Source organism: Spea bombifrons, chromosome 4 (genome assembly GCF_027358695.1).
Source record: "Spea bombifrons isolate aSpeBom1 chromosome 4, aSpeBom1.2.pri, whole genome shotgun sequence".
NCBI lineage: Eukaryota > Metazoa > Chordata > Amphibia > Anura > Pelobatidae > Spea > Spea bombifrons.
In genome coordinates, this window is record NC_071090.1 from 86,285,583 (window position 1) to 86,303,266 (window position 17,684).

Consider the following 17,684-nt stretch of genomic DNA (forward strand, 5'->3'; position numbering starts at 1 on the left):
ACTCCGGTCAAAAATAATGTAGTACGTGCAACAGCTATAAAGCTATGTAATCATCAACACAACAAGCCTGCAAAACATGTAGCACTTTACATGAAGATGATCAACTACATACAACATGTTTAGGGCTGTAATTATAAAGGTGACCTTAGAGTTATTGCTCTATAATGGTCCTAGTAAAAAACTGTATAACAATAATCATGATAATTTTCTATGTTCCATATGTGGAGGTAGCGTGCAGACTATGTCAGACACCTTATCGAGCATGATAACATATTTATATTACAAATATATAATACAGTCTTTATAGGTGTGAAAGGAGTTAAAGTGATCTGACCTAACTAATAACATTTGGCCAGTTGAATTCACATCTTCACAGAAAGGACAGGTGGAGACATTTGTTTAAATACAAATGTAGCCTCATGAAGCCCACATCAAAAGGTAACTGTACAACTGTAAATAGTGTATTGTATTGTCTGTGAAAGTAGTGCCTGTTTGTAAATAATGTGTGATAAGATCTGCAAAAAGAAGCCTGAAGTGTTCGTTTAGTGCAAGGATTTTGATCTCTGTGAATGTGATGTTTTTGTCCCTATAAGAATTGTGTGTCACCCCTAATAGCTGGTTACAATTCATGTTGCAGTTAGTTTTATCTCTGTTACGCCCTTGTTACCATCCATCTTCATTACCAATGTAACCCTGTGTGTGTTAGCCTTTCATGGGCTTCATCTCAGTATTAAACCCACCAATTTCTTAACAAAGAAGCATTTTCTTGTTATTATTTGAGCTACGTGGATCTGAACTATTTACCTCTAGACGATGGTGTGTTGACACCTTTCATTCCCTTTTCCCAAATATACCCCATTTCCGACACCATATCTTGCACCTTGTACCCAAGCTGTCCATGTTAATTTTCACATGTCGTATGATTCCTAACCAGGCTTCTAGATTGGGCTCTCTATGGTTGCACACTTTATTTGCAGGTGCACCTGGTTAACCATAGCTCACAGTATGCATTTTTTTTTTTTTTTTTTTTTTGCCCGAGGTGCGTGCTCCTTGGTGCCGCATTCTGTGCACAAGGCAGCAGAAGCCAGACTACGATACCGAGTTCCCTCACGGAGAACTCGGACAAATTCCAACCCCCCCCATGGGAGGGTCGGATCTTGAGTCTCACCCCGAAGAGTGAGACTCCTTGCTGGCCTTCTTGAAGAGAGGAAAGGGCCAGAAGGCTCCAATCCTCCTCCAGCAAAGTCCAGGCTTCACTGCCTCTTAAAAAGAAAACAGTGTCCAAAAACGAAGTGACAAAATCGTGTGCCAAAGAATAGTGATGGCCAAGCCGTGAATTTCAAAAGCCGTGAATCAAATAAGGGGGGCAAATTAATTGGCACTCGTGACCACACGAAGTGATTAAATAAATTAAGAAAAATAATTTAAGGGCAGGCCATTTCTGGCCTGCCAGATTCAAAAATAAATCTCATCCCCAAGACCTGATGGTACATGGGGGCGAGTAGTGCTGGAAGGCCGCCAGTGAGAACGTGCGCTCACCGTGTGTAGTGGCGTGCAATACCACACACGGTGACTCCGACATTTCTGCCAGGGCAATTCCACCTCGGGTTCCATTTGCTTTCCCGAACCCTAAGGCCAGAGGATCAGTGTCATCTCTCCTCCCAGTAAGAGAGACTACACTTGATCTTAGCCAAAAGGCCGAGAAGCTCACAGTATGCATGCTACATCACTAAGGGGGCTTACACAGAAACCGTGGTTTCTACTTTGCTACATCGTTACAGGTGATGGTGCTCAGATAGTGTCTGGCCCCATGCATGTCACTGTACTGGCGAGCATTGAAAATAAAGAATTATGTCTATGGCTGAAGGAATCTTACCTTTAAATAATTTCTCATGGGATCCTTAATTGCCGTGTGAAACAAAAGCATAGAAGTTATAAAAATGTATGTGTTGTTTTGATGCCATTAAAACTTTCAAATGATACATTGCAGATATGCCTCAGATCTGCTAAAGTCTATTTGTTTATATTTGTGGTACTGCCACAACCACAAGGGATTCTGGGTAGGCGCATGCAAATAATACACTTTATACATGGAACACTTGAAAGTAAATGTCCGTTGTACAAGACAGCCTTTAGACAAAACTCGGGAAAGAGGCGCAGTAGTCAGATCACCACTCTGTTGTGATACTGGCTTAATATTTGGTATTTCTTGTGCTCCCCCAAGCCTCAAGTATTAAGCCAGTATCACAACCTCATGCTGACGAGTCCCATTAAGGATGAAACAGCTGTCCATGAGTGGTGATCTGGCTACTGTACTTCTAAGCTGAGTTTTTTCTAAAGCGGGCATTTACTTTCTACTACCACCTATATACATTTTACAAATAGCAATCTTGACTTTACATAGAGATGAATCTATATATTTTTAATTATATATATATGTATACATACATACATACACATCAATGGAGATTTTTTACTAGAGTGGTAAATCCTAAATTAGTTCATCTAGATCCCAGCTGAAATGAATTCTATAATGACTGCTCTTACACTCACCATACACCAAGTTTTTTTTTAAATGAGGTTTGGGTTTGCAGCAGATTAAAACTCAGTGATTTTTATTGTACTTAATAGGTCATCCATATGTCAAATGCCTAACAAGTTCAGAAATTCTGATTAGTTGCAAACTGCAGGTAACCTCTAAGGCTGAATTTATTGCCCTTTAATATTTATCTAAGATTTAATACAACCCAATACAAGTACTGGAAAAAATAGTATTTGTTTAAAAACAAATGTGTTGGGATGGAATACGCTAGTGCTACAGCATGAATCTGAGAATATAACGTATTGGAATATCACATATTTGGCCAATTCATATAACCAAAACCTCTCATTTATATTATGTTTATATATTTGTTGCCAACTTTATTAGGGTGAGAAGCGCAGACAGTATTTTTTTTTTGTATACATTGTACAGCCGACACACTGTATTTGCAGCATGCTCACACTGTTTGGTAGGCCTCATATTATACATTTGTATTATTTGAGCCTGAGACTAGCTTAGCGCACCGACATTTTTTCTTTTCCCTGTTTGCGAATATCACATATAACAAAACATGGATATTTGCCTTACTGAGTGAGGAGCTACCGGGCAAACCTTTCCTCCACCCTTTTGTGAAAGTACTCTGAGGCCAGAAGAAAAATACAGATTTGTGGTGAAAGAAGTGCTGAGATGCTTCTCTTATTCTGCAAATCCATCTTCGTTTTTTCAGCCTCTCAAGTATTTCGGAGGCAGGGACATGGAAACGGTCAGTGGAGAACGCAGGGATACATTGAGAGAGATCGTGAGAGAGTCAGAGGGTGAGAGTATGTGAGGGAGCATGAGTATGAGTGAGTGGGTGTGTGTGTGGAGGGGATCAAATATAGGACCTGTCTGGATGCCAAATACTCTACCAGGTACGCCCCTGGTGTTAATCTCTCTGTGTTGAAAGTTTACAGTATATGACTTTACTGTATGAATATGTAAGCATATGAAATGGTACCAAAATCTGGAGACAAGATTAAATGTGATGAGTGTACTGAATTGCTGATATTTAAAATGATATATTACTACCTCGACATGGAGAGTAGTCATCCCATACAACTTCACTAATGTCACACAAAGATTTAGAAGCCAGACTATATAGGGATGCAGTGTTTCATATCACCACCACAACAAGCTGGAGTGTGTGCAAAACATCATCATACACATACTGTATGTATAAAATATTAAGAATTTAATTAACGCTTAATCCCGGACCTGTATTAGTAAAATATGATATAATGAGTCATTATACTAATATATACAAATATATAACTATAATTTCAGAATTAAAGTTATTGTTACGGCTTTCCATTGAGGTAGAACTGTATTGTTTCCATTATCCTGTATTTACAGCTCAACCAGTGTAGAGCAAATGTGGAAGTTTATAAAAAAAGATAATTAAGCTGTTCTGCTTACAACCTTTGTACCATGCAGTTAATATTTTACTGATTAGCTTTACACAGGCACGACCCTCTGGCTTTTGAAGTGAGGAGATATAAAGGCCAGCATCTGCCTTCCCTGTTCCTGCAGCACCTTTCCCCAGCACGATGGCCAAGGGCTTCTATGTTAGCAAATTGATTGCCGTTGTTGGCATCCTGTTTGCTGTTGCTGCTGTGTCTACTATCATAGCTCTATCAGTTGTGTATTCCCAGGAGAAGGAAAAAAACTATGAGCTTAACAATCCCCCTGAAACAACAAGCACAGCCACAACAAAGGTCACATCAGGATCTCAAGCTTCAAGCTCAAGTGGCAGCCATGGCACCAGTCCCAGCAGCAGCAGCCATGGCACCTCTCCCACCAGTGCTCCATCTGATGAACCATGGAATAAGTACCGGCTTCCAAAATCCCTAATTCCATATCATTATGATGTTGAACTGAAACCAGTTCTAGAGAAGAATCCTCAAGGGCTTTATGTATTCTCTGGAAAAAGTACTGCTTATTTCACATGTCGTGAAGCCACCAACCTTGTTTTGATACACAGCAACAAGCTCAACTACACCACTACACCTACCAAAGCCATTCTTCGTGATGCTGCTTTAAATACTCTTGCTATATCAAATATAAGAGAAGTGCCAGTGACTCAGTATTTGGTGATACATGCTGCTAACGATCTTGAAGTTGGTAAAAACTATTCTCTGTACACTGAGTTTGTAGGGGAGCTGGCAGATGACCTGGCTGGATTTTATCGGAGTGAATACGTGGAAGATGGACAAACCAAGTAAGACTTGGAATAATGTAACCTAATGTACAGTGTATGCTATTTGATGTTGAGAGGCAACTCTATTGACAGTACATGCATAAATTAATAGCTGAACGTACATTATGTAGATCTTTAATGGTAAATCTATCTTTTTGGTACTAGGATCATTGCCACCACTCAGATGCAGGCCCCGGATGCCAGGAAAGCATTTCCCTGCTTTGATGAGCCAGCAATGAAAGCAACGTTCAACATCACCCTAATACACAAGCCAGACTATGTAGCTCTATCAAACATGAATCCTATAGGTAAATGTTTATCATAAATACAATAGCATGTACTATCACAGTATATACCCTCTTCCAGCTGGGTGACTGGGGGGAAAATAAGGGGGGTCAACACAAATGGCCTTCAATCTAATTGCATTCAAAATTAGATGCCTTTGGTTTGTAGCATTCACTCCCTGTGGTCTTTAACACAATAGAACTTTTTTATGATTTTCATGTTTTTTTTTTTCATTTTTAGCTAAACATGTAATAGAAGATAATGGAGAAACCTGGAATGTCACAGTGTTCGACAAAACTGTGAAGATGTCCACATACCTTGTGGCTTTTATAGTCTCCCAGTTCAGTTCTACTGGTGATCCAGGAAACAGCACAACCACCGGGGTACGTTGGATTGCAGAGTTACACTTGCTTTTTGTGACATGATTTTTGTCCACAAAGCCTTTAATTATTTTTGGGTTTTGAAAGATGTAAGTGCAAGATGACATACAAAAATGTTAGAGGCATGATTGGCTTTATGGAACGATGCATGAATTTTACATTTTCTAATCTAGGTTCAGATCTGGGGCCGTAAAAAAGCTATTGAAGATGAGAAACAAGGAGAATATGCATTAAGTATAAGCAAACCAATTCTGGATTATTTTGCGAAATATTATGATACCCCTTACCCTCTGCCAAAATCAGGTGTGCATAACCATTAGCAATTGTAATATTACGAAAGCATTTTAGATGTGTATTAAAATGTGTAATGCAATAAATGAGTCGGTATCTGCTGGTAGAATACACATAGCATTACTTATATCAATGCTCAAAAGCATATATAGAATCCCAAAACACATTTGGCGAAGAGCCCAATTCATGCTGAGCCGTTTTATTCAACATTAGAATCTTTGCATGAGAACTACTATTTATCTTATTCTAGTTTTGATATTTAGAAATATATAAAATGGGAGAAACCCTTGTAATAATTATCACCCACCCCCTTTTCCTACATATTTTTTCACTAAAAGAACTAGTTTTGCAATAAATCAAACAAATATTTCGGGGTTGGTATTTATGTTAATATCAATTCCCTGCTAACTTTAAACTCTGTTCTGCAGACCAAGTTGCTCTTCCTGATTTTAGTGCTGGAGCCATGGAGAACTGGGGGCTGGTGACCTACAGGGAGAATGCTTTACTATTTGACCCTAAAGTGTCATCTATTAGCAACAAGGAGAGAGTGGCCACAGTGGTAGCTCATGAACTTGCTCATCAGGTATGTTGCACCCTCACAGACTGAAGGTATAGTGTTGGCAAGTGTTGATACCTTAATTGGGCATAGAAAAAGATGTAAAGTTACATAAGCTTTTGTATATAAATAGCGAGTGAGGGGTTAAAACTTTCCTGCAAACTCTCCTCACAACTCTCTCTTTAGTGAATAAACCCCATTCGATGAATTTAAGTGCATAACCTAAAACTAGAGGGTTAGAGGCTTAGATGTAATGTAAGGAAATAGTACTTTAGAGAGTTGGGGATAAGTAAGTAGGCTAATCTAGTGAGGGAACCTAAACATGTATGGGATAGACATAAAGCTTTCCTGAATGAAAGACGAGACCAAGGATTGACTTGAGTCTAAGTCTCTACATCAGGAAAAAATGGACAGACATGGTATCTGCTGTCAAATATAATGTTTCTATGTTCTATACTTCACTTTCAGACCAATGTCATAGTGCCCCCCTGTAAAGCTGGTGCCCCAATCTTAGTTATATATACAGGGTTAATTCTAGCAAAGAAGCTCTAGACATGAAAAGAATGAGATTTCATATTGAATGAGATTTTGGCTTTGATCATGGAATCAAACTGAGCAGAGTAAATGCAATTAACATGTTTTTTTTGAAATTACAATACTTATTATCTTTAGTGGTTTGGGAACCTTGTGACGATACGATGGTGGAACGACCTGTGGCTGAATGAAGGATTTGCCTCATACGTGGAGTACTTGGGAGCAGACATAGCAGAGCCTACGTGGAACATAGTATGTTTTTTTTTAGATTCTCTTATAAAACTCCATTTACTTGGACTTTACAATTTAACAAGTAAAATGTATTTGGGCTGAAATTATATTATGCGGCGCTACATGCCAGGATACATGATTGATTAATTTGCCCTATCCCATTTCATTAAACCCCCACAGAAAGACTTGATAGTGCTGTATGATGTACACCGAGTAATGGCAATTGATGCATTGGCTTCTTCTCATCCACTCACATCAAAAGAAGAGGAAGTGAACACTCCAGCTGAAATAAGTGAACTATTTGATTCCATCGCTTACAGTAAGGTAAAGAGGTCCCACATGGCTAAAAGTAGACATGTGCACGGCAACCAAAATCGCTTTGGGGGAAATTTTCATTTTTTGCCGTTTCATTTTCGAATTTCGTTTCCCAGCTGCTTATTTCCGACAAAATTGGGGGGTCTTTTTTGATTCGTAACGACATTCCAGGGTGTTCCCAAAAGGGGGAGGTCCCTGACACCTTCTGGACTCCTTTAAAAACTTCCCCCAGAATTATGCCAGTCAAAAGAGGTGCAGCAGTAGTAGAACACCGGGCCTGGACAGGCAGACACTGGCACATCATAGGTACATGCAGCCCTGTGTAGCAGGACTGAATTTGCCCAGTATTATAGATTTTTTTTACAAAAAGGTTCCCCCAGAGTAAGGATGGCCAAAGAGATGCAACAGTAGCAGTAGAGCACCAGGCCTGGGCAGACAGACGCTGGCACATCATAGGTACATGCAGCCCTGTGGAGAAGGAGTGGATTTCCCCTAAATTATAGATTTCCCCCCCCAGAGTAAGGACGGTCAAAGATGTGCAGCAGCAGCAGTAGTAGTAGTAGAGCACTGGGCCTGGGCAGCCATATATTATAATGACTGGTTTGATCACCAATATTTATGGCCAAATGACCAACTGTATTAATCAATTAAACCCTTCTCAGGAACAGGGAAAAAATGTCTGCTGCAGTCCCTGTAATACATCACAATAGTCACTACAGCTTCTCAAATCCACTACAACAGTACATTTTCTGCACCAAAATAAACTATTCATTAACTAGCAAGAGTATGAGTAATGAGTACCAATCTCAGTCATTGATATTTACCCTCCTACATATAGTCCCTAACACTTTACCTCATGAACGAGCGCCAAAACGGCTTGTAATGGCGGCAGCTACACGTGGCAACTAATCTAACGAATCCAAACGAATTGTCATCACTTTTGCAATTCGTTCTCGTTAGTTTTGCAGTGAAGTTTCCTGTGCATTGTACATAATTAGTTTTATTTTTATGTAGGGGGCTTCTGTCATCCGGATGTTATCAAACTTCATCACAGAAGATGTATTCAGTAAAGGACTGGCTGTAAGTATCTTATCTTCTTCAGTTATATTAGCATGCTAATATTAAGTACACACATTTAGTTTTGATTTATTAGCAAAAGCTGAATAAACATAAAGTAGAGTCTATTAATTGTAGTTATTGTGTCATGCATATTGTGAAATAATTAAAAATGAAACAACCTAAGACTCCACCACTTTCTGCATGGTTGAATTGTGTGAACTTCATTCAACAAATGGAGGAACTAGTGCACTCCTCGAGGGGTTCAGCATATAAAAATGGTTTGAAGTGGTTACCTTGGCATTCTTTCCTGATGTCTTTGTCCTTTGTCAATCTGCTTGGGGGGGGTTCTCCTGATTAGACCCCTCTTAGATTTGGCACTCTATTTTTCTGGATATCGTATAGCTCATACATGTCAATGGGTTCGGGACACCTACCTTGTGCTGATAATCTCTATTTTCATTTCCTTGGTTCTCCTTTCGGATATGCTTGGCGATCTCCTATCGTGCAGTTCTCCACCGGTCGGGATTTACAATCCCTATTTTTATATTTAGTTTGAGTTTATGTTTGTTTGCATACATTTATTTTGATGACTCATTCTCCTCCTGTGTACCCACATGTCATGTTTGCAACTTGCTTTTATACCATTGTATAAACTCATAACATCTAAGATAATGTATTGCATATTTTACGATATTAAGTATCGTTCTGGTCATTACGAACTCTGAGATATCTTACGCTTACCTGCGTTGTGCATGTACTCTTTTTTACTGTCGGCCTGATGCCGCTCTGTGTGCTTCGACCACTGTACGGATTTATGCTTATGATGACGTGTATGTATTTTCATATCTTTAAAAAAACGGAGAATTGGAAAAAATTAATAAAATTATTTTTTCCAGACCTATCTGAAAGCTTTCGAATACGATAACACAGTGTACACTGACCTGTGGTTCCATTTGCAACAAGTGAGTAACAGTGTTAACAATTAGATTTAGGACAGGGCAAGGTTTCTAGGAGTATGTTCAAATTAGGAAAGCCCCGGGGAAAATTGACCTCCGTATCCCCCTTTCTGCCTGTTTTGGTGCTAAAGGTGCTAAATACAAGGATCTTTAACAGGAGAAAGGTTTAAAATTTTCTATAAGGTTACACACACATATATAAATATACAGTATATATACTGTATATATATAGTGCATTTAGTTTGCATTTTGGCAAATAAGTGTTTTGCTGTTAATCTGAATTACTGGAGTATTGATGAAACATCCTGATAGATGAGATGTAAACTGCCACTTTCTAGGTAATATTAATACAATTACTAATGTTAAGTTACCTGTTTCCTTCTTCAAAGGCTGTCAACTCAAATGGACTTATACTTCCTAATAATATTAGCGCAATCATGGATACATGGGTCCTACAGATGGGATTCCCTGTAGTGAAAATTGACACAACAACCGGAACTGTAACTCAACAACACTTCCTTTTGGATCCAGAATCTGTGGTTACCCGGCCATCTGATTTCAAGTGAGTTTAACCAAGAAAACAAAAATGGAAATTTCAAAGAATAAGAGAGAGTAATAGCAAAGAAAGGTTAGACTACTTGACTATACAGGAATGATGATATATTAACATACATGGGAGAAAAAAGCTTATATGTTCATGTAAATTATATGGACAAATGTATTGGGACACCTGACCATTACACCAACAGGGACTTTTATGACATTGCATTCTAAATACATAGACATTAGTATGTATTTTAGCCCATTCATTCAGTAGAGCATTTGTGAGGTCAGGCACTGATGTTGGACGAAAAGGCCTGGCTTGTAATCTCCATTCCAGTTCATTCCAAAGGTGTTCGATGGGGTTGAGGTCTGGGCTCTGTGTGAGTAGTCAAGTTCTTCCACACCAAACTCATCCAACCATGTCTTTATGGACCTTACTTTGAGCACTGGGGCACAGTCATGCTGGAATAGAAAAGGGCTTTCCCTAATCTGTTCCCACAAAATCGGAAGCTTATCGTTGTCTAAAATGTTTTGGTTTACTGAAGCATTAAGATTTTCCTTCACTGGAAGTAAGCGGCTCAAACCCTAATGTCAATACTTAAGAGGTGTGTCCCAATACTTTTGTCCACGTAGTTTACATCTCAATTTGACAAATGTTCTCAATGGTTTAGATCCCTCTTGCCCTCAGTTCCTTTCTCTGCACTCAACCAGGATCAAAATTACATCACAGTCTTGAAGGAGAATGGGTAGGTTAAGATGCAGTCTGTGAAGAGTGTCCAAAAGTACACCTAATATTTATGAGTGGTACAGGTATACTTGTATACCTGTCTTCTTATGGGCAATCCAGAGGTGCCCTTTATCTTGATTCCTATTGCCAGAAATGCATGCCTCCTCTTGGTAAACCTGTTTCTTACCACTGGGGTGGTTTGTGCAGAAGGTTTTTTCAGCAGGTAGTGTGCTTAATAAGCACTATATTATGCTATTACTGAGCTTATGTATTTACATTCAATAGCTGCTTTTCCCCAAGATACAAACTATAGAAATTCTGCATATGAGCATGCCATTTACAAATAATGTCTGGTTATTTTAAGTGTTGTACATTTCATATGTATTTATTGTCAATCGTTTTTTTTAAGTTACACATGGATTGTGCCGATTTCCTATTTTAAAACCGGTAACGCTGGAAGTGCATGGCTTCAGAAAAAATCAGGTATCAAGTATTATTCTTCCTCTTTATGCTATTAATTTTGTTAAACAAAGTTGGGAAGGCTGACAAATATGCATTTATTATTTCAAAACTGTAACTTTTGTTCCATAACTAAGTATGTACAGCTTGCTTAAAGCTGCAGAAATACAGGATCATTTTGGTGGAGCCACCATGGCCAACTTGGTTCATTCAACGAAGGGAGGGTCAACAGGAGATTTTGCAGGAAAGTTGTGGTTTTAGCTTTTTATGAAGGGCTCCTCAGCTGTTGAATTATATATATTATACAGGCTCCACTCAACTCTTATTGCTGGAGAAAGTTGCTATTGTTGCCCCTTCTGTACACTGTTCCTTTAGCAAGTTATTAGAGGTAAATAGAGCAACTTTGCAATTCTTTGACCAGTCTAAAATAAAATCATCAGGGTTTACTCATACACTACTTTTTTATTCTGCGGCAGCATTGCAAGGGTTATTTAAAAAACATTTTCCTGTGAACGCTAAGAGTGTCTTTCTTACTTGTCTTCCTGGTTTTACGCCAGCAGAAATCTGTCAAAATTGACAGGTAAAAACCACCTGGAAAGAATTTTATTGCTCAGCATGTTACAATGTTATAACAAGAACTCTGTCGGCATGAAGAAAATGAACTTAATTTTGCAACATTGTAACAAGTTGAGCAATAAATATTTTTGCTGATTTTCACCAATGAAAACTGACCCAGTACTGCTAACATGAAGCCATGATTACAATTAAGAAAATACCCTCTTATTGACCCTCTTTATAAATAAGCAATGTAAGGCTGTATTTCCAGCGTGATACCTCTACTTACTTGATGATATTAAATCATTTCATTTTTTTGTCTTAATATCCTTTTCCTACTTATTTAGAGATCCCTTTTGCAGCCATTTTTAATATATATAACATTTAGACATATAATTGTATATATAGTTTACATACACATTTAATAAATACTCAAACATACATGCAAAACATAGATATGATGATGTGTAGGGTTTCAAACCTATATGTAAAGGTTGCACAGTATTTATATTGAATATCTTCTAGACATTAGAATGGCTAGTTTAACTTAAATAGCTGCTTGAAGTTTTACTTTGATCTGCTTAGACAAGTAGTGATTTTGAAAATGTCTGGATTTTGGATGGATGATTGGGATTCAGCTTTGGATCTCAAAACTTTAAAGAAATGTTTTTCAAATTTTCTCCCAACTTGTATCAAATACTGAAAAAACAGAATCACACTGTGCCAGCGCATGAGCAGTGGGCTTGGCCGCTTGAATAAATTGTATGTAATGTTAATTTGTCAATGTGTTCTATTTATTTTTTTTACATGGCTAGAATTATTGAATGAATTTAAGACCACTGGAAGTGAATGGCTTCTAGCAAATATCAATGTCACGGGATACTACAGAGTTAATTACGATGATGGAAACTGGGACAGGCTTATTGCGGAGCTGCAGAACAGTCCTTTGGTGTGTATGATTTGTGGAATATCTCTGACACAGAAATTAGAGCTGTGCGTTACTTGTGCTTTTAACCCTAGGGTGTTTTTATCACTCTAAAATACTTTTCCTCATGGAAATTGTTGGTCAGACTGGGCATAAGGCAAAGGTGTATATGTATAAATACATATATAAGGAAGGAGCAGTTTGCGGAAAAAACACCTCATTTCAATACAGCCCCCGTTGTATACTTGCAAAATGAATAGAAAATCTGACACCCATACCTTGTCTCATTTTAAGTCACGTCACCTTTCTAAAGCCATATGCTGTGAGCAACAATGTTAGTGAAGACAAGGAGTGATTACAGATCATCAACCAGTGCCTTAAAGCATGGATATTTTGTGTTGAAACTGTCTCTTCTCTACATTTCTTAAGTCTTATCTGATAAGTGAAATGATTATTTAAGGAGCACTTATGAGCATTTTTTATATTTTCTGCCTTGCAGAGTATTCCTGTTATCAACCGTGCCCAGATCATTGATGATGCCTTTAATTTGGCAAGGTGAGCGATGTATAAAATTAAAGCTAAAATGCATTAAAGCCCTTTTTGAGAGATATATTGACCCGCTAGTGATTTCTTAGTTTGCCATTGACCCTTCTCAATAAAATTCGTATATATTTATTCTTATCCTTACTGAATCTACCTATATTTTTTGTTTTCGTATTTATCTGTTGACATTTTACTTTTAATTAGCATTTTTAAGGATTAATAAGTTAAGGTTTTATGTGATAAAAAGTGGATTCATTTTTCCCTTATGTTTCAGAGCCAAGTATATCAATACAACAAGAGCTTTAGACACCACGAGATACATCTCCAATGACACTGAATACATGCCCTGGCAGGCCATGTTAAGCAGCCTCAATTACTTTACACAGATGTTTGATCGCTCAGAGGTGTACGGGCCAATGAAGGTATTACCCCATTATCACTGCTCTGATACCTGCCATACTGTTCTGTTTGTCATTACATGGGACCTTCTCAGCAGCGGCTTGTGTTCCCACCAACTCAGTTTACAACATAGAGGCACAAAAAGTTTAATGGCCCGATAAAAACTATCGCTCTGATAACATATCTTTTTTTCATGCTAAACTTCATGCTAACACTTACTGCAAATGTTTTCATAAGAAAAGTAACTTTGGGCCATACTAGCAAACTGAAAATTGATCTGCAATATAATAAAACATAGATGCATTGAATTTAATTCTATATCTACATGGCACAGATAAGGTGCAGTGGTGACTACATGAGGTCCTTGCTATTCTAAACACCCCAAGTAAAACTAATGAAGTAAATTTCAAAAAAAACACATCTGGGAATGACTCTAAAAACTAAAATCACATTGTCTCCTGCTAGGCTAAATCTGTTTTTCTGGTTGGGAGAAAGACATAATTGTCCACTATCCTATCCCAACCAGCCCCAGTTATTACATTGAATAAGAATCCTTAGTGAGATAGCAAAAACTGTATGTATTGTTTTTAGCCATTTGCTTTGTTTTTAGCCAATGTTGCAATGGTGCAAAATACCTGTTGGAGGTGCATAGTGGGGATGACATAAACTGCGTATAGTTGGTTAGTTTGGTTAATATGTTGGTTAATATAGAAAACACATTAAGTTTACGTCATACAATATTATCTCTCTTCAACAATAGCTTAGTAAATAGAATGATTTGCTTTGTCTTACAGGAATACTTAAAGAAGCAAGTCACTCCTTTGTTTAAACACTTTGAAAAAGTCACGGAAAATTTTACCAAACGTCCAGAATCCTTAACAGATCAGTAAGTGGAATGAGGGATTGAGTGGGCTTTTTACATTTTGCAATAGTTGATCATTCCTACATGAAAGAAGGGATCAAATTATTACTTAGAAAATCTGTTTTGGAAGGCTTTTTATCCACTAGTCAGCTTCTGCAGGTGCAACTGTTGTATAATTTCACATCTCTAAGCAAATGTGATGAGATTAGCTGCCAATGTAAATGTGTTTATACAATGCCTCAAGAACTGGATTGAAAGATTTTCACGGAAAAATAAAGCAAAGAAATAATTGCAAAAGTGATCACAAGTTAGTTGAACTTCTGCCAAAAAGGAAGGTGGCTGGTTTTGGAAATATTATTTGCCAATCCAATTATTTTCTTCCTCAGATACAATGAAATCAATGCTATCAGCGTCGCTTGTTCTTATGGAGTTGCTGAGTGTGGACAGCTGGCAAGTAAACAATTTAATGAGTGGCAGAGGACAGGAAATAATACGTGAGTTCAGTTTATCCGTCATCCATCTATCAATCTCCCCTTAAAGGTCACAGAAAAAGACCATGTGTAAACTTAAGAAATTTAAAACAATTGTTTCTTTTCAAATCACAGCATTCATCCAAATCTAAGGTCCAACATTTACTGCACTGCAGTAGCGCAGGGAGGAGAAGCTGAATGGGATTTTGTATGGGAAAAATTTGCTGCATCAGATAATGCGCAGGAATCGGACAAACTCAGGTCTGCTCTGGCCTGCAGCAAAGAGCCCTGGATTCTTAACAGGTAAGGACGAGTGTTTTTAAGACAAGGAATAGGTTGACTAATAATCTACAAACTAAGGAATACAATTTTTTTCACAGGTTGATTTAAAAAAATAAATGGCAGTGAAAACATTTTAAAACACGTCACGCTTGTATATGTTTAAATCACTGAGGACTCCGCTAGACCATTGAGGGCCACCTCGGGATACATGATAATATTGTGTTAGAGACACTTGAGTTAAAGAAAAATATCAGCATTTTCAAACCTGATTAAACATTTAATGCTTTGTTATTCCTTCTTGTCTTCCTCTTTGAATCAAAAACAACCCAACCTTGGTGTATTCTTCTGTCTTTGCCAAGTACCGTATATATGTTGTGATCTTCTGCCTTTGATGTGATATCTGTTTTGAACACAGAGATGAATATATAAGTTCTGAGCATTAAAGAGGCTCCACATGCACAATCAAAAGTTTTGAAGAAACAAAACTACATTTTAGATAACTCTCGTCATTTTTTCTGCAGACTTTTGGAGTTTTCACTGGATACCACTAAGATTCGTCGGCAAGATACTGTCTCCACTATTAGCAGCGTTTCCAGTAACGTGATAGGACAGAGTCTTGCTTGGGACTTTGTGAGAGCCAAATGGAGGACCATCTTCACTCAGTAAGTGTCTCCTTTAAGAACCACTGACTATGCAGTGTCTCTTATTAAACATCAAACGAATTGAGTGACACATGCCAATATCATGCTGGATTTTTTTAAAAATGTTTTTTCATTTTGTTTTTTTTCACATAGATTTGGGGGATCTTCTTTCTCTTTTGGTAACTTAATCGAACGTGTGACACGGAGATTCTCCACTGAATTTGAATTACAGCAGGTAAGGAACAGAAACAGTTGACTGCCGCTGAATAGTTATTCTAATTAATTATCGTGCTTTTTACAATCATGCTTTACCTCATATCCAGTTTTTGGAAAGGCTGTCCGCGGGCTGCAATAGGAAGAGGGGAGGAGCAATAAGAGAAAAACTTTATTCAGCTCCCACTAGGAGCAGACAGCGACCGCAAACCAATCAAGCAACTTGCTTTGTGGTCGGGGAGTAACACTAAAGTACATGCCGGACTGGAGGCTGCCTGGTGGCCCTGATTGTTGCGGCCGCGGTCCTGACAGCCTGCTGCTCGCGGATTGCCACTAGAATGTGTAAGGCAGCCCCAGGAAAGTGAAATTTTCCCAGTATGCCTCCAGTCCGGCCCTGACCCTCCGCGACCTACTGAAGACAGGGTCGCGACCCATTTTTGGGTGGCGGCCCATGAGTTGAGAACCACTGCTCTAGACTGGTCCTTATTATACTATGGTATACTGCATAGCTTAGAAAAAATTATTTTGACAGCTAAGAATCCTCGGTTCTTCTAATCTGTCTATGTCTAATCTGTCTAGATAGTAGAAACCTAGCATGTAGAAATCTTGTTTGGTCCTTAGTCTTGTGTTTTTGATCACAGTACATATTATCTTCTACCTTCTCAGTGGAGTGAAACTTCCTTGCTTTACATCAATGTCTAAGACTCCCTAGCTGTCATAGACTCATCCTTTAGTCTTTCGTGATATTTTTCATCCTGCAAAACCTTTACCAATTTAGTAGCTCTCTCCAGAACTATATCCCTCTAAGGTTTCCCGAACGCTACACAATTCTCTAGGCGAGGGCTACCCAGAGATCTGTAAAGATCTGCCTCTATCTGCTACAAATGCTTCCTGTCTTGTAATCAACATGAGCTTTGGGGCTAATACCTGTAATACTCAATGAGTTTGCTTTTGAAGACAATTAACAGAAACAAGGGAACAGAAATGCATGGTATTCATTATCAAATGATCTTCAGACTATCACACCTTTAATGATTCTGCTGCTTCTTATTCCAGCTGGAGCAGTTCAAACTTGACAACCAGGACATTGGTTTTGGGACAGCAACTCGGACACTGGAGCAAGCGATAGAGAAAACCAAAGCAAATATCAAATGGGTGAATGAGAACAAAGAGCCAGTACTTAAATGGTTCCAGGATGCCATTTGAAATCCACCACCTAAGACTTGTGAGGAACAAGTTTACAAACCAGCTGTGCCTATCTGAACTCTTACTCTAAAATGAGTGATCCAGGAACCGCATCCTTTCCTGAACATTAAAGAATATCAAGACTTAGTAGCATCCATGTTTTAGTGGGTTTCTATGAATTACCTTTTTTAAGTGATAGAGAAATCCATGTTTGCCAAAATATTATTTTGTTTAAGGTCCTTCTAGAAAAAAGGGGCCTAATTCAAAATGAACAAGCAGAAACATTGTGCTCAGGTTTGCAATTTATGATTAACATGTAAGACAAGCAAACATCTTATATCTTTATTTATACTTTTACAATCTCTGTGTAAATGAGAAATTATAGACTTTTTCATAGACTGCTAAATTAAGACTGAGAATGCATTTTTTTGCTTTCTAGAATTTTAAATAAAATAATTAAAATAAAAAAGAGCCTTGCTGGTCTTTATATCGTCA

At 38.1% G+C, this 17,684-nt stretch overlaps 1 protein-coding gene and 1 pseudogene across 1 annotated transcript; one reads left to right on the forward strand and one right to left on the reverse strand.

Moving 5' to 3' along the window:
• Positions 1 to 1,529: 1,529 nt before the first annotated feature.
• Positions 1,530 to 1,710, reverse strand: LOC128493005 (uncharacterized; annotated as a pseudogene).
• A 2,382-nt stretch (positions 1,711 to 4,092) lies between these two features.
• Positions 4,093 to 17,658, forward strand: LOC128492367 (aminopeptidase N-like). The gene is made up of 20 exons (XM_053464895.1): positions 4,093 to 4,799; positions 4,944 to 5,086; positions 5,304 to 5,446; positions 5,617 to 5,746; positions 6,163 to 6,317; positions 6,963 to 7,076; positions 7,236 to 7,379; positions 8,385 to 8,450; positions 9,326 to 9,391; positions 9,775 to 9,947; positions 11,065 to 11,138; positions 12,485 to 12,618; positions 13,094 to 13,149; positions 13,412 to 13,559; positions 14,331 to 14,422; positions 14,785 to 14,892; positions 15,004 to 15,171; positions 15,672 to 15,812; positions 15,945 to 16,026; positions 17,061 to 17,658. The coding sequence occupies exons 1-20, from the start codon at positions 4,129 to 4,131 to the stop codon at positions 17,208 to 17,210; spliced, it is 2,958 nt and encodes a 985-aa protein (XP_053320870.1). The 5' UTR covers positions 4,093 to 4,128; the 3' UTR covers positions 17,211 to 17,658.
• The last annotated feature ends 26 nt before the right edge of the window (positions 17,659 to 17,684 follow it).

Bases quoted from the DNA above. Each gene is read 5' to 3' on its own strand.
- LOC128492367 (XM_053464895.1), top strand. From the start codon at position 4,129: ATGGCCAAGGGCTTCTATGTTAGCAAATTGATTGCCGTTGTTGGCATC. The intron at 11,139-12,484 runs GTATCAAGTATT...TTACATGGCTAG, and splicing joins ATGGCTTCAGAAAAAATCAG to AATTATTGAATGAATTTAAG. The intron at 13,560-14,330 runs GTATTACCCCAT...TTTGTCTTACAG, and splicing joins AGGTGTACGGGCCAATGAAG to GAATACTTAAAGAAGCAAGT.